Source organism: Sinocyclocheilus anshuiensis, unplaced genomic scaffold, assembly GCF_001515605.1.
Source record: "Sinocyclocheilus anshuiensis isolate Anshui unplaced genomic scaffold, SAMN03320099.WGS_v1.1 scaffold1289, whole genome shotgun sequence".
NCBI classification, from domain to species: Eukaryota; Metazoa; Chordata; class Actinopteri; order Cypriniformes; family Cyprinidae; genus Sinocyclocheilus; species Sinocyclocheilus anshuiensis.
In genome coordinates this window covers 449,052-468,145 of record NW_015549731.1, presented here as the reverse complement: position 1 = coordinate 468,145, position 19,094 = coordinate 449,052, and the positions used below count along the sequence as shown (strand labels likewise).

At 36.5% G+C, this 19,094-nt stretch overlaps 2 protein-coding genes and 1 pseudogene across 2 annotated transcripts in view; all 3 read left to right on the top strand.

Annotated features, from left to right (window-relative positions):
- The window catches only part of LOC107660815 (seipin-like), a 14,367-nt gene extending 6,446 nt beyond the window's left edge, over positions 1–7,921 (top strand). Inside the window, exons 2-9 of the mRNA XM_016450236.1 lie at positions 2,210–2,868; positions 4,112–4,196; positions 4,700–4,843; positions 5,329–5,463; positions 5,618–5,715; positions 5,866–5,995; positions 6,741–6,810; positions 7,365–7,921. Of these exons, the coding sequence (XP_016305722.1) occupies positions 2,612–2,868; positions 4,112–4,196; positions 4,700–4,843; positions 5,329–5,463; positions 5,618–5,715; positions 5,866–5,995; positions 6,741–6,810; positions 7,365–7,609 (1,164 nt within the window). The 5' untranslated portion in view covers positions 2,210–2,611 and the 3' untranslated portion in view covers positions 7,610–7,921. The remainder of the gene's footprint in view (positions 1–2,209; positions 2,869–4,111; positions 4,197–4,699; positions 4,844–5,328; positions 5,464–5,617; positions 5,716–5,865; positions 5,996–6,740; positions 6,811–7,364) is intronic.
- A 597-nt stretch (positions 7,922–8,518) lies between these two features.
- On the top strand, positions 8,519–12,853 carry LOC107660813 (inositol-trisphosphate 3-kinase B-like). The gene is made up of 8 exons (XM_016450235.1): positions 8,519–8,690; positions 9,022–9,910; positions 10,393–10,477; positions 10,622–10,835; positions 11,205–11,409; positions 11,781–11,882; positions 12,300–12,371; positions 12,633–12,853. The coding sequence occupies exons 1-8, from the start codon at positions 8,671–8,673 to the stop codon at positions 12,849–12,851; spliced, it is 1,806 nt and encodes a 601-aa protein (XP_016305721.1). The 5' UTR covers positions 8,519–8,670; the 3' UTR covers positions 12,852–12,853.
- Positions 12,854–14,131: 1,278 nt separating this feature from the next.
- Positions 14,132–19,094, top strand: part of LOC107660814 (nuclear RNA export factor 1-like) — a 20,470-nt pseudogene continuing 15,507 nt past the window's right edge.

Genomic DNA, 19,094 nt, shown 5'->3' with positions numbered 1-19,094 from the left:
TACCTGGTATTTATCACGTTATGGGGACCAAATGTCCCCACAAGGATAGTAATACCAGTAAATTTTGACCTTGTGGGGACATTTTTGAGGTCCCCATCAGGAAACAAGCTTATAAATCATACAGAATGAGTTTTTTTGAGAAAGTAAAAATGCACAAAGTTTCCTGTGAGGGGTAGGTTTAGGGGTAGGGTTGGTGTAGGGCAATAGCACATACAGTTTGTACAGTATAAAAACCATTACGCCTATGGAATGTCCCCATAAAACATGGAAACACAACATGTGTGTGTGTGTGTGTGTGTGTGTCTCATAACTGAATAACAAATTAAAGGAATAGTTCACCCAAAAATGAAAACTTTATTGCCCTCAGGACATCTAAGATGTAGATGTTGTTTCTTCATTGGAACAGATTTGGAGAAGTTTAGCATTACATGCTACATTTCTCCAAATCTGTTCCTATGGAGAAACAAACTTATCTACATCTTGGATGGTCTGAGAATGGGTACATTTTCAGCAAATGTTGATTTTTGGGTGAACTATTCCTTTAGGTATAGTCATTCAACAGGCTTTGTCCTTTTTGGAGCTTTTTCTACAAATGCAAGTGACCTTTTATTGTATGGTAAAGAGCAGCATGAACAATCTTTCTGGCATCTTCTGTTGTGGTGTAATTCAAATGTCAAATTCAATATTTTTAGGATGCAGTGACTGACCAATCAGAATCAAGTAAGAACGACAGATAGAATGATAGTGATGGAACAATATAATTTCTGTAGTGTTGACAGCCACAGTGCAGCTGCTTACTATAGATTTACATAGCTTTTGCACAGAGTATGATTTGCAAATGAGTCATACTAGCATGAGGGGAGGAGGATGGGATGAAGAAGTCTCATCTGCAGTCCAGTTCAGCTACACCTCTCTCCATTTTTACAAATTTAATTCTGTCTCCATTTAAGTTTCAAGGAGTCATGCTTTACATTTTCATTTTATCTCCCTTTATCATTCCATCAGAACAAAAGCACTATTCCACTTGGTGAAACAATTTGATTCACCTGCAAGATCCTTTTTTAAATATGTATGTAGGCCAGCAGTCTCTCTTTGGCAGGTCATTTGAAATCATCCACAAAATTCCTATCATCTCTCGCTCTTTCTCTGGCATGTGAAAAATCAATCCGAACATGGCACATTTTCAAGTGGTGCTCATTTTAGAGAAAAACACTTGCTTTAGGGAAAAAATAAAGGAATACATTCAGACGTTTGATACCAGTGTTCATGTTACTGATGATTATATAAACTACTAGATTTTTATATTCTCTGAAGGAAATGGAAGTGCTGTTTGCCATGCAGAACCAGTTGCAGTTGCTAAGGTGTCTTGCTTTGTTGCTAGGTTGTTATTTACTGTTCCCAAGTCAAAAGAGCCAATTTTAGGTCTCAATGATGTGGCTCAAGTCCTTCCTTCAATAGCAAACATCCCTAATTTATTGCATTTGTCATGATAGCACACCCTTTTTACTAATACCAAAATAATCGCTCATTTAAATAATATTTTTCAATAAAATCTTTCACCATAATCTGAATAATGAAACTGCTTTACTGTAATACAGTTTGAGTTTGCTCACAAATGCTACTGAAAGGGTGTTTAGTGCCATCTAGTGGAAAGATATTCACATTACAAAAATATTTAATGGTGACACAATATTTAACATACAAGAGGGCCGTAAATAACATCTCCTTTTTTTATGTATTTACTTTTGTGTGCAAAACTTGTCACGTTCATGTAGGAGTAATTATATGGGATGCGTTCAACTGAGCTGTAAACTCCAGTCTCATAATAACATGTTGCGTGTGTGTCCTCAAACAGCTAATTGCCTGTAATTTGAGCATTTATTGAAACCTGTTGTTGTCTCGCATTGACCTGAGCTACTGTGCTCGGCGGCTCTTGAAGTCGCATGTGTCTTGTGTGTATCCAGTAGATTTGTGGTTGCATGGTAAACTTTAAATGGTTATTGTGTATCCGGCCTTGCAAACCAGTTACATGCATGTGATTCTCATGAAATGATAAATGACTACTGTTTTGCTTAGTTTCATATCTGTTACTAATTGTGTTGCATTCTGTTTGAGGTCATCCAGATTGAAGATAGAAGGATTTGCCTTGGATATTTCATACACTTTGTATTTCCTAACAGCATTCCTTGTGCTGTTGCCTCACATGCAGGTCATGAGTCCCAGTGTGGTCCCACTGGAGTCCAGCTGTTCTTCGGACTGTCTTTTTTTCCAGGAACCGACAGTGTCACACTCCATTACTGCAGGAACATTCGTTAAAAACGGCTTGTTCATTGATTCAGAACACTTTCGATAAATCAAAGTCAGACGTCAGAGCTTCAAGAGCAGAGGAAGAAACTCACAGGAGCTCAAAAACGGGAACATGAGGTGGTGGTGGTGGTGAGAAATGGGCAGCGTTTTTATGAGGAATGAGGGAGGTTTGGGTTATTTTGTAGATAAAACAAAGACACCAACGAGAGCTGAAATAGAAAGGGAAGAGGAAGTTGTGAAAGACTTTTCTGAGATAGCGACGCAACAACACTGGACCGTTTGGAAGAGCTAAATCTCAGTAAACATGCAGCCCACTATGGAGGAGTTCGATTCAGAGGACTCTGGTGTTCAAGATGTGGGCCCTCAAATCAACGGGCTGGTGGTCCAGATCCTGGAGACGACATCAGTGCTGCTGGTGCGAATCAGACAGAAGCTTCTGGAAATGGCTATTCTGATCTGTGTGATTCTGCTGGTGTTCTGGGTGGCTTTATTCCTCTATGGCAGTTTCTATTATTCCTTTATGCCCACCGCCAATTTCATCACACCTGTCTACTTTTACAGGTGAGGTGTTTACTGGTACCTAGCAGAAAACCTTAAATCTTAATCAGTTTTTCATCTTGTTTTTCAGTAAACAAGCTTTCTTGAAAAGCACAATTGTGTGTTTTTTTAAAGCATAAACCTCATAAAAACTTTAAATATCTTCTTAAAAGAAGAAAACACATTTTTCTTGTCCCATTCACAAAATCTTTATTCATGATTTAAGCATGAACCTCACAAATAGTATATGCATCGAACAAAAAAAAATCCTAAAAACAGGTCTTTTGTAAGTCGCTTTAGATAAAAGCGTCTGCTAAATTAATCAATGTTAATGTAATAATTTGTGCAATTATGTTTCAAAAAAGACCCCAATAATCTCACATATCTGACAAACTGCTCAGATTTGCTAACATACCCATGTCTGCAATCAAAATCTCAATGTCAAACCTCAAACATTTTTCATCAAAAGCATCTGAACTATGCTATCCACATTTTATAATTTAACAGGTTTATATTCTCAATTTTTGATTTAAACCTGTAAATCTGAAATAATAGTCAGAAAAATATAATTTTTAATGGATTAGTTTATTGCACCTTTAGACAAAAAAAAAGGTTTACATATGTGTTTTTTGTTGAGTATTTGTTTTAAACATAAGCCTTTTATGGCTCATATACTATGATATAGTAGAATACGGAGCTCATACTCAAGGAAGAAAAAACTGCCCAACCTGAGCAAAATATGCAATTTGGTTGAGTTGTGGATATTTATATGGACAAAACGTAAGATGAAATTCCGATAGCTTGTAATGAAAAATCAATGAGAGCTTTATAACAGGAAATCAGACTAATTAAATACTGTGCTTAGTTTTATAATCAAAGCACTGTCGTTTTTACTGTGGGGCAAAACATATAATGTAATGCAATACAATGATGATTGAGAGATGAACAAATAAAAATTCCTCAAAAGCCTGATGGATCATATTTGATATTCAAATTATAATAATAAATAAGTACATCTAAGTTGCTTTAGTCCAGTAAGTGTTCATCTTATAACTATATAAAAAGACTGGGTGTACAACAGTTTTTTCAGCCACATTTTGATCATGTTGATAATACATATGCTTAAATACAGTCAAACTGAGAATCATTTTTAAAAGACACCACCTTGTCAGATGGTAACAATCAGCCTACGTTCATCAGAGGTTTGACTGTGGTAGTTCTTGATGTTTGTCATCTGCTTGTTCATGTAGTGTGTGTTTCTGATCAGCAGGACTGATTGTCCGTCTCCTCAACACTCTGTGTGTTCTTTCCCTGTGGCTAATGTCTCTTTACTGAAAAATGGAAAACATCAGGTGACCATCCTTGATCTCATCCTTGCTTAGTTTCTTTATTTTAAAGTTCTTTCAGACTCATGATTTTTATGGTTATCTTTTCTTGCTGAGTTTAGTATAGTATGTATAACTGTGTACAGTATGCAATAAGTGTTTTGAATACTAGCATGCTGCATTGTTGTCAAATTACCTCACTACATGGCATGTTTCTCTGCAATTGGTGTCCAGTTATGTTAGTAATAAACGCATATTTATTTTGCATCTATCCAATTTTGTGCAAAAATGACTTTTTGGTGGTCTGATCAAATAATTCATTTAAAATTATGTTAAAAATCAAGGTTGACATCACTTTAGAGTTCTACATTGAAGTCAGGTTGCATACTGTACATATTGTGCAGTCATACAGAATATTTGTGGATAAAGAATATTTGCATACTATGCACAGTGGACATGCTTAAAAAATTATTTACGTAGTATATTATTGCAATGCTGTTTTTTGCGTTTCTCTTTCCTGCCTACCACAGGTAATGACATACGATCAGCCCTATCAGATCACACTAGAGCTGGAAATGCCTGAGTCTCCAGCCAATCAGGAGCTGGGAATGTTCCCAGTGAAGATGACTCCCTATTCTAAAGCTGGTCAGATTGTTGATGTAACAGCCCGTTCTGTAAGCACACAAACGAGGAGACCTGTACGCATAAAAAGCATTTTATGTTAAAAGTGTACATCAAATGTTTGCTTTTTGATAGATTACACTCAGTATCTGAAATGTAAATTATTCAACCAGTCGAATTCATTTAATACTTAACTTAAAAGGAATAGTTCACCCAAAAATGAAATTTCTGTACACATTTATTCAACTGTACTCACATTATTCATGTCAAATGGCTTCAGGAGACTTGGAATATAGCACACAAGTCATATGAACCACTTCTATGGTGCTTTTCCATACAATAGCCAGTCATACAGGTTCTGAACCACATAACAGAATTTTCATTTTCAGGCTGACTATCCTGTTAAGTTACTGTTGCAAAATGTAGGTTCACCAAAGTGAGCTTTGTGATCTTTCTGAACCTGTTTAGAACATTTTGTTTTCACAATGCAGCTGTGGTCTCTTGTCAGATCACCTCTCTCTCTCACTCTCTCTCTCAGGCAATGCTCCATTATCGCTCCTCTCTTCTTCAGACTCTGGGCACAGTGGTCTTCTCCCCCATGCTGTTAACAGGAGCATCGGAGCAGAAACAGTCAGTCTTAGTGGAGCTGTACTCTGAATTCAAAGATGATTCTGTGAGGGATAATTCTGAACACCCTAGCAACCACATAGCAACACACTAAAACCCCTCAGAACACCTTAGCATTAGCAACCGCGTAGAAACTCTATAAAACCACTCAGAATACATTTAGCAGTTAGTATAATTGTCTCTTTCTTTTCTTTGTCCAGTACAAACCCACTGTTGGAGCCGTCATTGAGATCCATTCCCAGCATATTCAGATCTACAGAGCTCATCTCTACATCTTCGCTCACTTTACAGGCATTAGGTTTGTGTTTGTGTATTCCTGTCTTTTTGCTGTGTTGCTTGAATATAGTCTTCACATTTTTCCATATGCTCTGTGTTTGAGAAAATCAGCCCACTCAAACATTCATCAAACTGATGATGATGTCTTCACGAATCTCTCTGATCTGCACAGGTACCTGCTGTATCACTTCCCCATGATATCAGCACTGATCGGGGTGATGAGTAACTTTGCTTTCCTCAGTTTGATCATTGTTCTCAGCATCCTGCAGTTTAATCTAATCAGTCACAGGACTCCTGGAAAGGTGCGCTGCTCTAAAATTGAGCGTTTAATATTCAATATACAAGACACTTGCCAAGGACATACTCTACAAAAATATGTAAACGTAGATGTGAATCATTGTAAATACGTAATGCATTAAATCATTAATGAGGCATTTCAAACCTCAGTACTCAAGGGAGTACAAATGTATGGAAGCTTGTTTATGCCACAGAATAAAAAGTAAAGATAATTGTGAGTTTTTTATCTCACAATTCAGCCTTTTTTTCTCATAATTTAGTTTATATCTCACAATTCAGATTTTTTTTCCATATATACTCAGAATATTGAGATATAAACTTGCAATTCTGAGAAAAAAGTTGCAATTACCTTTTTTATTTTTTTTATCCTGTGGTGGAAACCAGTGTCCATGCAAATGTCTGTACCAATAAGTTGTGTTATAATTTAGGCAGATAGCCTGTGTCGACTTGCTAACTTGCTCTCTTCAAACTGTTGCTCTGCCATTACAGAAGCTGACCTGAAAAATAAAACTGATTCTAATGCCGCTCACCATTGTAAACTGATAAAATGTAATACTCATTTACTTTGTCTTATGAATTACACTTTAACAAATTTTTGGATTGCATTGTGTGAAATCTAGCTCGTGTGCTTGTGTTCACATACTTGCATTCAGAAAGTTTTGGGCATTCTAGTTTTGAAATAGTGGCTTTGTGTTTCTTCTGGGGGTGTGTCTGTGTTAACAACATGTTTCAGTGTTTTCCTTGCTTCAGGCTGTTAAGCTACAAGAGGAAAAGAATGAACAGGATGGCCTGAATGATCAGTCTGAACCCCAGGATGAAGGCAAGGCACCAAGTGAAGTCTGGATTATGCACCATAATTTTTAGACCATTTGCAACCAATGTAATAATAAAAAGGCTAAAATTTGAAACGTAATTTTGAAAATGTATTTTATACTGGAAAGCATATATACATGCATTTAAATGTTATTAATTAAAATGAATAGTTCACCCAAAAAGTGAAAATGAGATCAATGCACATTAAAATCAAGAAAGCAGGTATATATATATGAAAAGCTAGTTTAGGAGATAAATGTTGTTCCAAACCTGTATGACTTTGTTTCTTCTTTAGACCACAAAAGAAGATATTCTGACCCCACTGACGTCATTGTATGAACAAATGGAAACATTTTTCAAAATATCTTGTTTTGTGTTCCACACACGTCAGTGAGTAAATGACACAATTTAAATTTTTGGTTTAACTAGCCCATTTACCACTTGCTAAACTAGGTTTTCCTAGCTTGATGTTTTTTGTTTGTTTTGTTTTTTGATGTGCATTGATCATATTTCTTTATGCAGCCACTACAACACATTTGTTGAATCCCCCTATTATTACAGAAAATGTTGATGCCATGGAGTGCAATTCAGTGGAGGTGGAAGAATCCATTCCAGACATGGGAGTGGAGGAGAGTGACGATGACTCCAGAGAACTTGCTGAAGATGAACCTACCTGTGAGGCTGGGGATGGAGAAATGATTTTGAAGCACAGGCATTTATCACAGGGCATGTTAAAGTCATCTCAAGCGTTAACAGGCACCATAGATAAAACTTACTACCGTGTTGGTGTCTGTTCAAGCTGCTAGAGAGGGAATGGAGCCGTCTGCTAAATGAGGGTAAAGGTTATGAAAAGCAAAGGCCACCTGCTGGACTTCATAGATTTGGACAAAATGTCCTTGTTTTAAAAATATGAACTTCATGCTAGCCCTAATCTCTTGTATCATTATTGTAAAAATAATCAAGACAACCACAAATACACAGTATGGTAACCATTTATTGTATTGACATAACCTATATATCCAAAACTGACCTTTCTAGACATATCCTTTGTTGTTGTTATTATTATATTCCACAACACTGAAAATGGTGAGACTGTGCTAATAAATAGCCAAAGGAGGAGAGTGTAATTTGTTTGTGGTTTATGTCTGGAAAATAACATTATTAATTTGCATTCATTTACATGTATTCCACTTTTCAAAATGCAGAGACAACTAAGTTATGTTGTAAGAAAAGGAGCTAAAGGATATGACTTTACTGAAAGTTATTTATGGACCTTTATAATTATGACTTTAACATGGAAAAAATCTTAATTTGAAAAATAAATAGAATAAAATATACATTTTAAATATTTATACATCATGATATTGACTGTACTGTTTTTATACTAATTTTATAAATAAAAATACTGTATAATAGTAGAGAGATTTAATAAGACTCAAAATTAAATGACAATTTGGGGCAAGATGTATATCCACCATCCAAGTAATTTTTTTTATATATATATAATATTTTGATATTTTTTGAATCTAGTTTACTGTAAATGGTATAACATGATGATAGCAACACCACAGTCATTAAGTTCAATTCCTGGGAAATTTGCATGCTGATAAAATTAATCCATCACAGCTGAAAACATCTACCAACTGGAAACACATCCATGACGTGTCAGTCTGCTGAGTTCTCGACACGAGAGTGTGGGCTAGCCATAAGCCAACCTCCGAAAGAGCTCATTGTCAAATATGTTGTGGAAAACCATGATGTCACATTATGCAAAGCACTGTCGGAAAATGTTGACAGCTAGACTTTAAACTGGCGTTGAGTCTTTGACGCTGAACTGCTGGTGGGTTCAGCTTAACACACAGGAGTGATGAAAGATTGGCAACTCAGGTACGTGGGAGTTGGTGCTTTTTCCCCCTACAAATAATTGTTTTGAACTTTGTTCCACTTCGCATATGTGGGCTATTTCCTGGACAAGATAAAGCTTATCTATTTTAAATTTGATCTATTTCTATAGGCAACTACCAGAGTCGGCAATATTTTTTTAGATTGAGGCTTTATATATGTCCAGGAAATCCCCCCCATGATGTGCCTTTTTAAATAACAATACTTTATTAATAAGATATTGAAGATTGTATTATGTTGTTAAGATGTCATCTGTCTATTATTCTGTTTTCTTTGGGTATGATTTATCAAATAACGATTTTATTTATCCCCTCAGATTCTCTTCTTCTAGAGCTCAAAATAACAAAACAGGAGTTTCATCCATTTCTGATGAGAATTTTCCTCCAAGCGGCTTCATGAAAGACTTGGATTCTCCTCCAGAAAGAATGAGCATATTGTCAGAGAAGAAGAGCAATGGAAGTGATGGCGAGAGCATGAGAGATGCCATAGAAGAAAGGATTTTTGATTTCTCACCATCCTCGATCAATCAAAGTAATCATATCAAGAAAACAGGCTTCAGAGCCAGACCTAAACTGGCTTCTGCTCACGCCGTCCTTTCATCCAAGCTAGAAGATCCAACAGAAATGCAGACAAATGCATGTGAGGAACCAGAGGTTATGAAACCTGAACCTCTGGAACGTGTTTGCATGGATCCCCTACCAATACCTGCTGGAGAAACAACCAAGGACGAAGACGTGGAAGAGCAGAAAGTGAAAGAGAGGGTGATGGCAGGTGAAAATCTTGTTGAAGAGGGTTCAAATGTGCCGTTGAATGCAGCAACTAGGAAAAGCCTGTGGAGAAGCAAGATCGAACCGAGGGAAAGACTGAAGGAAGGGATGCGGGAAAGGCTGGGAGCAAGTGTGGAGAGTATCGATGAGAGTAACAAGGGAGATTTCAGCAACAAACGACTGCACAGGAAGAAGAGTTGGAGCTCAAGACACAGAAACACACAAACGCTTGTGTCATCACAGGATGGAGAACATTATATGGAGGGAAGTGTGGAGAAAGATGGTGAGGAAGAATTAGTTCCACACCCTGTTCTCTCTCGGGTTCTCTTTCACTCCTCGGCTTCATCCTCCTCTTCCTTCAACAACTCCTCAGCAGAAAGTGATGAGGTTTTCAGTGAAAATGAGGACACTGACACCCGGAGGCAGACCATGAAGAAGGTGAGTGGAACTCTGGGAAGGCTTAGAAAGCACTAAGCATTTTATCTAGATTCTGCAGAATCTCTCGGGACCAGTAAACTGGTGTCAGGTTCAGTCTGACCTGTGCACTTAACAGAAGCGTTCTCTATTTTTTCGGTGCGCTGAAATGTATCAGACAATTTGCATTATTCTGAAAGTGTACCCATAACATTGCGTATTTGAATAAGCTATTTGCATAGTACTGTAGACCACGACAGGGATAGCGTAGCACGTTACTGTCACATTTGCAATATTCCCAAAACAAATTCAACTTATCTTCAAATAGCATACTTGATGAAAATATGCAATATACCCCAACGTCTGTGCGTCTGAACAGTTTCACAATGGGTAGGGTATAACCATCAAGACTATTTTATTAACAATGTTGGAAAATGAAATCCAAAAAATTGTTTTTAAGGTACTGTTAGATAACTGCCACTAAATGACTCCCATTTCTTTCCCAGTGTCGATCTTGGAGAACGTTTCTGACCATGATGCAGTGGTCCAAACGTACACAAAGCTCATGGATCCAGCTAGCGGGTCACCAAGGTACATAGCTGAGGCTTTTAACCATACCTTCACTTTCTATCAAAATACATCATTATAGAAGTAAAATAACATTTCTTTTGTATCTGCTGTCCATGATGAGCAGTATTTTGAAGACAGAAAATGAGTTTTGAATGCTCTGTCTAGGTAACGTGAGGCTGAGTGAGGGTGGCGAGGTGCTGAAGAGGTTTTGCGAGGTTGAGGCCGTCTGTCTGCAGGTCCTCATGTCTGATGCGCTCTGTCAGTTTGTGCCTCATTATTTCGGGCACATCAGTCAGGACGGAGAGCGATACATCCGTCTAGAGGATCTGCTTAGCGGGCTCAAAAATCCTGTCATCATGGACTGCAAAATGGGTGTGCGGTAGGAAGGAACCCAATAGCTTACCTCTAACACTGATTAATTTTTTACTTAATATTTTCAGTTTTAACTCATTGTTCCCTTAAGTCAAAGTGAGAGAAAATACTTTAAAATGATGGAATTTATGGGTATGTTTTATAAAATAGTGCAAGACTTAATATCATTGTTGCACAAATGTTCCAATTAGTGATTTTCTGGAACTGAAAATTTGGCTAAATGAAAACTTGATTTTCAGTGTCAGTGTTTCTGTAAAAATTCGTTTCAGTGCATTTCTAGTTCTAGTAGTGCATTTTAATTTGCTACTCTACATTACATTGACCTTATATTTGAACAATAATGCAGTACCATCTCAACCTATGGCATTACTTGCAGGACATACCAAGAGGAGGAGATAAGTAAGGCCAGGAGCAACGCCACTGTGCGCGCTGATATGTATCAAAAGATGGTGAAAGTAGATCCGGCAGCTCCCACTGCAGAAGAACATGCACAAAGACGTGTAACCAAGCTGCGTTACCTGCAGTGGAGGGATGACAGCAGTTCCACCTCATCACTGGGCTTCCGCATAGAAGGCATAGTGGTATGAAACATGAGGCTAAAGGCCCAGTCACACCAAGAATGACAGCTATAACAATAACTATATAAGCACATGCTGCAGTTCTGCTGACTGCTGCTTTAAATTCTCAACCTCTTTAAAGTGGGATGGATTCTTATTGGCTGTCGATGCTTTTTATTCTTCATCAAGCTGGAAAAAAGTCATTGAGAAAATTATTCCAACGATATTGTTCTATACCATTATCATTATTTGTGTGTTGTAGACTCTGCTATTCTTTTCCCATTTTTAAAACTATATCACTATAGTTATTGTCTTTGGTGTGAATGGGCCTTGAAGAATTTACTGGCCATTTATATAGATATATTATATAGTTTCCCACCATTTTTTTTTTCCAGATGAGAAATGGTAAAGTATTACGAGACTTTTACAAGACACGCACAGAAGCTCAAGTGACAGAAACACTGTTAACCTTCACCAGGAGGCAGGTTCACATTCTAGTGAGTGCACAGCATTTCATACTTACAGTTTGCTAATTATTTTATTCTCAAAATCTCACACAGATATAAATATTTATGTCAACATTCAAAAACAACTTCATCTCTGAAACAACCTTCCTTTCTGGCCCTCTTATCTTCCAAATAAATAAAACACCTGGTGATTCAATTAGTTCCTAATAGATCAAATTAAACCCACATATCCCATGTTTGTATATTTTGTTTTACTCTGAAATATGTCACATTGTTGAAGTAAATCGGGTTGTGAATGAAGATTCATGCAGTATATTTTAGTAAGCTTATATGACTATTATACACAAAATATGCCTGCTTAACAATATAATTGGAATATATCAAAATAAAAATAATTGCAGTTCATCCCAATTACAATACCCTCCATTGTCACTTTGTGTATCTCAGGAGGCCTACGAATCCAGATTACAGGCACTGAACAAAGCACTCAAGGAGTCAAACTTTTTCAACAGACATGAGGTTAGTGCGAAGCTTTAAACTTGTCACCATTATCTGATGGTTTCTTCAATACTACATTATGTTCAGTTTGAAGCCTTAAAATCAGAATTGCCATTTTGGGCTGTGGAATTTCTGGTGAGAGACTTGTTCTACAATATAAATTACGCACATTTGCCTCAAACATAACATTTTTCATCTCAAAAGTTTTCATCTCAGAACACATTTTACAGGAATGTTGTTTACACACTGCCTCTGAATAAACATCATCTCAACTTCTCACAGATCATAGGCAGCTCTTTACTTTTCGTCCACGACTGCAGCGGCAAAGCAAACATATGGATGATAGATTTTGGAAAGACCATCCCAATCCCAGAGGATGTCCAGCTGAGGCATGATGTTCCGTGGGTGGAGGGAAACAGGGAAGATGGGTACCTCATCGGACTGACCTCACTCATCACTCTGATGGGGGAAGCCATCAAGCAAGCAGGGGAGCAAAGTTGAGAGTGACCTCATATATACTCACTTATACAGATGATTTCATGTTGGATCTATCAATAGACAGCCGTACTGTCTTTTGGGCATTATACATCTGTACAGTTAACAGTATTAATAAAGCACTTGAGTTGCTATGGTTTTCGCAAATGTTCTTGTGGAATTTGTTATTGTTTTTTTTTACAAATAAAAGTTTGTCTATTAAATGTTTAATATGCTGAAAGTATTGCTGCACTTGTGTGTTTTTTCTGTTAGATTTCCAGCTAATGTTCAAATGTTTACAGAGTAAATTCACAAATTTAAAGGGACAGATCACCCAAAAATGAAAATAGTTTTTCAGTTTTTCAAAATGAAAATGAAAATGTATTCACCCTCAAGTTGTTCCAAACCTGTGTGAGTACCTTTCTTCTGTTGAACACAAAAGAGGATATTTTGAAGAATGGTAACTAAACAGTTGGTTATTGCTACTGACTTCCATAGAACCCCCCCCCCCTTTTTTCTTTCCCTTTAATAAGCGTCACTATTGTTCATATTTTGCTACAGACATGCAAAATACCTCAAACTGTGCAGCTTGTTGAGGAGAGATAAGTTATTAATTTTCCAAACATTTGGACATAAGATTTTCACCTAGCAGAAAACTGAGAACACTACATATATATATTTTTTTTTTTTTTTTTTTTTTTTTTTTTTTACCCGTAAAGTGTACATATTAGTACCTAAGTGAAAGGGTAACACCCCAGTAACAGCTTTTGTACCTTTTTTCTAAGCTTTCAGGATCATGTGATGATATATGGTAAAATTATTTCCATCAAGTGACCATTGTATGTATACTTTACTACCTCAATTATTTGGAACAAACCACAAATTTTTTTTTTTTTTTTTTTTTTTTTTTTTTTTTTACACCGATCAATATCTAGTGACCAGAGTATCATTGACACTTGAAAGCAGACTCTTTTTACATGATTAAGTCAGCAACCACCTACAACACCCTAGCAATGTGCTAAAAACACTAAAAACCATTAGAACCCATGACAACTGGCCACAACACAAACAGATCATAGACAATTTAAAAACCTAGTTCTAAAATGGACCACTTTTTAAATGGCAATGCTTAAAAAAGATGGTTAGTTTATTAAATAAATGATGTATATTATATATTTTAAAATGTCTAATTTATAGAATGGTTAAACGATTCAACTACCTTGCTTGCTTGCGGATCCGTGCAAGACTGTGTGTTTTTGCTCTTGCCTGTGTTACATACGCAACGCACGCTGTTGTTTTCAACACAAGATGAAGCACATTCGCACGTGCGTCAGTTGCACGCGGTCGCTGCAAGATGCGAGTCGGTGCAAGATGATGACTCGATACCGGGAATGGTACCCTAACCTGTCTGTGATATCACGGGTTTGCTCTAGTTACTCAGGTACAAAGTTATCATGATTTATGTCCGATTAAAAACAAATATTGGTTTAGGATCTTGCGAAACAGGACTGAGCAAAAGTTGCACACTGCATGACATTAAGGCGGACTGATTGACAGGTTTGATCGTGGTCAGCTGCTCATATTTACATTTTCATCATATCATAACGAAGTTTTTATATTACTGTCAAACCTTTAGCTCGTCAACGTTAGGAATTCGGTGCAAAAGAAGCATATGATGAAGATGAGTGTCTCTACCCTGTTAGTGTTCAATGCAAATACTGATAATTCATAATGAATCTGGGTCAATTTAAACCGAAAATGTTTTTAACAGGATAAATGTGCCGATTGAACAGAACACATTTTAAAATTGCAGTACATGTAGGAGCGTGTTTCTGGGAGTGTTGCTTGTTTCAGTGTTATGTTGACATTTGAAATCACCAAAACAAACACGCCCCTACCCCAAAAGGGTCTCGCCCCTATTTTGATAGCTCCGCCCCACACATACGTACGCAACCCAGGCAACGATTAGTTCTGTGAAACAAAGCAAAACCAATGTTACGCTGTGTCTACACCAGACAAAATACTATGGAACTCATTATAATCAGTGATGCTGTCTACACCATAGATATATATACATATCTATGGTCTACACTGGATGCGGCACGACACGACAAACCCCCGACCGAAAACTGCTGCTGCGTTCTATTTATGACGTATTGACACAATTTTCAATGTTCGCTTTGTCGCGTCCAGTGTACTAGACAGACTTTAGCCGTTGTGGCGCAGACACGGTGTTACTCACCTATCGAGAAGAAACAAAGCAACCTCGGCGTCCGATCGATCGCAGGCCTTCCGCTCCTTGAGTTCTCTCCAGCGCTGGAAAGCTGATCCGATATTTACACGGGTCCTACTTCTTGCCTTATCGTTCCGCAGACACTCGCCCCGAATCAGTTTTCTAAAGCGTTTTTGAAAAATCGCTTACCCCACCTTTAACTTAATGGCTGTTTATGCATTATGGGTATTGTAGTTCTGTATCTAATGTCCGTCCTGTGCACTGAACGCTCTCTCCTCCACATCATGAGTGGACACACTCCTTATTGCTGATTGGCTACAAGTTTGTTTTGCTACTCGCCCCGAATCAGTTTTCTAAAGCGTTTTTGAAATTCTCTAGTGCAGCTCAACCAGGTCTCGTCCCATTCGTCGGTATTTGTGATATCACAAATCCCGGAAAATATGCGTTGTATTAGGGCTGCACGATTATGACAAAAATCATAATTGTCGATTATTCCCTTGAAATTGTAATTGCGATTATTAATTACGATTATCACAATTTACACTAAATTATGTTTATACCATTGTTTGAAGCAACTGTATGCCATATTTTGATATGAAAATAAACAAGCTGAAAACACTAACTGAAAAACTTGTATTGCTTTTCTATTGTATTAAGCCTCAAATGTCAATTATAAATTGGATTGGTTTCTTCTTTAAATAAAAAATGTAAAATATATGCATGGTATTATAATGTTATACTAAAACTAAAATTAAAACAATGGAAAATCATAACCTGTAACTAAAACTAAAATTAAAACAATGGAAAATCCCTTAAGATAACCTGTAGAAAGAAAAAAACACATCTTAAGCACGCAGAATAACATAAGTGGACTTTGAACGATTACGTAATTGTGGCATCTATAATTGTAATCACGATTAGAAATTCGATTAATTGTGCAGCCCTAGTTGTAGTCCAAACGAGTCGTTCGTTGTAGTTTTTGAAAAGTGATTTCTGTTAAATAAAATATCTCCTTTTGAAGTGGACTTTGAGCTTTGTAACTTTGTAGATCTTTTTTATGCTCAAACAGCAACATTACAGACTAACTAAAGTTGAAAAAGTGAAAAAGCATAATAGGACCCCTTTAAGAATGGGCAGTCGTAATTCTTGACGACATGACCCTGAAAGTAGTTCATCATATTCTGCTATTCATTACTACTCTTTGCATATTCCCTAAAAATTCTCACATTCCCCATTTCCTTTAAATAATGATATTTAATGAAATAAAACCCCAGTAGTTTAGTAGTTATTATGGCGGACGCTGCTTGTGCACACCGTCCATGAACAGCAACAATCTGTGATGCTTGAATCTTCTCCTCCCCTTCCCTTAGATCCGAGTGACTCTGCTGTAGTGAGAGAGGTGTGGAGCACTGAAAGCTCTTTCACAGGTAAAACTACACCTTGATGCTATCAGAGCTGAGTTGAATATACTGTATGTATATATACCCAAAAATATAAGATAAGTATTAGGACAATTTAAAATTAATGTAAGACAATTCAATTTTTGTCCATGTATGTGCACTTAAAACAAAAATAAATAAGCAATATATGATAATCATCTTCTACAGTAATTTTAGATTATTTTTTAGATTGTTTTTTATGTGTACTTTGTTATACAGTAAGATAATTTAACCAAAAACTATGAACTAGTTTATACAGAGATATGGCTAGAATATCATTCCATTCCTCCTGTTAAATGTGATTTGTGGCTCATGATTGGTCTGGTGTTGTTTGAGTCTTTTTCATTCTGTTTCATGTCTTCTTTATGCATTAGTTCAAGTGTATTTTTTAGAATAACAAGCACTTGCAAATATCCTTAACATAAATAACAAGCAAATGTAATATTGCTTTTGCAAACAGATGCAAAAGTGCATGACCTTCATTGTTAATGTTTTGCATGACTTCTCATTTAAATATTAACATGGAGAATATTGATTTTAACTTCGCATATCTGTTGTATTTATAATTTCTTTATTAAACCAAAAATAAATAGACTTATTAAATATATTATTAAGTGGTGGGCTACATTCAAGAAATTTTTCATTTTCGTTGTCAAAACCTGTTTCATCAGCCTGAGCCAGAGGTGTTTTTTGTTTTGGGACAGTTTGCATGTTTTGTATATTGAACACTAAACTGATAAGCACATCTTATCAAATGTATGGTGGCATACTGCCATTAATGAAAAACCTGATATTTGTGAAGCGTGTTTGTGTTTCAGATCATGATGGCCGCTGGTTCGGGGTCCGTCAAGGTTGGGGGTCCATCAAGGCTAGCCTACACAGTGATTCAGTTCACGTTCAGCATCGAGGTGCAGCCCCAGGGCAGTTTAGGCCGGGACCCCACGGCAGGTTTCAGGACGGCAGTGTTGATGTGTCTGTGATGGGTAGTCAGTAAAAGATGTCCCAACAGAGATTGTAAGTGATGTTGCAAATGCAGTATTCCTGCAGTATTCCATATGGATGTTCCAGTCGGAGAGAAGAGGAGCGGATGGACAAGATTGGAGGGGGAAACACACAGAGATTCGGAGCAGAAAATGCAGAGAGAGGAGGGAAAAATTGGTTTAAAATTACAGTAAGAGTTATTCCTGTTAAAACTATTCCTAAAGGAATATTTCACCCAGAAATGACAATTTGCAGAAAATCTACTTGCCCTCAGGCCATTGAAGATGTAGATGGGTTTGCTTCTTTATTGGAACAGATTTGGACAAATTCAGCATTACATCACTTGTTCACCAGTGGACCTCTGCAGTGAATGGGTGCCATCAGAATGAGAGTCCAAACAGCTGATAAAAACATCACAATAATCCACAAGTAATCCACACCACTCCAGTCCATCAATTAATGTCTTTTGAAGTGAAAAGCTGTGTGTTTGTAATAAATCCATCATTAAGGTATTTTAACTGTTGCTTCCAGGTAAAATACTTGTCCTACTCCATAATAACAAATGTAATTATATTTGCTTAGAATATAAAAACATATTTGTTTAGAACTGTTTTAAACTGTTTAAACTTGTAAATGGTGCTTGATCAGGGCATATTTCTAAAGCAATATAGAGCTAGAGTTTTGTATCCATATTTTGGCCAGAAGTGCAGTTTACAGTTAAAACACCAGCTTTTCACTTCACAAGACATTAATCGATGGACTGGAGTCTTGTGGATTATTGTGATGTTTTATCCAGCTGTTTGGAATCAGCTGTTTTGGATACTATATAATTCAGTGTCTAACGTCAATTGTTTGGTTATCAACATTCTTCAGAATATCTTCTTTTGTGTTCAGCAGAAGAAAGAAACTCGTACAGGTTTAAAAAAAATAATAATATTTTTGGTTGAACTATCCCTTTAAGCTCCACAACAGACTGATTAATCCACAAGAAGATATTAAACTAGAAAAAGCTAGTAATTAATCTAGGCTATGTCTTGATAACTGTGTGTTGTTTTTTGCAGTGGTTCCCAACCCTTTTTCCAGGGGACCCCTATTTTAGCATAAAAAAAATTTTAACGACATAATAATAATATACAATAATATAATATAACAAATAATAGTAAAATGAAAAATAAAAAAAGTTTTAATAAATGCAACCACAGCAGAAATATTAAAATAATGATATTAACAACTGGCAGTGGTGTATAAAGTACCTGAAAGCCATACTTAAGTAAAAGTACAGATATCTTACCAGAAAATGACTTTAAAGTCTTAAAGTATGTGATATTTATTGTACTTAAGTACGAAAAGTATTTTTTTAATCTTAAACATACTTAAGTATTGAAAGTAAAAGTACAAGTAAATGCAAAATGGAAAAGAAGCAAATAAATATATATATTAAAAAAAAATTCATTCATACACAGCTTGAGTAGCAAGATTGTGTTCAGTTTTAACTCTTTCTTCCATTTTTGGTAAGAATAAGAAGCACTTCATCCGGTACTTGGTGTCTTTCATTCCAACATAAGAAAACATTTCTGGAATCTGCATCTGAAATAGCATTTAGATGTATTTACACAG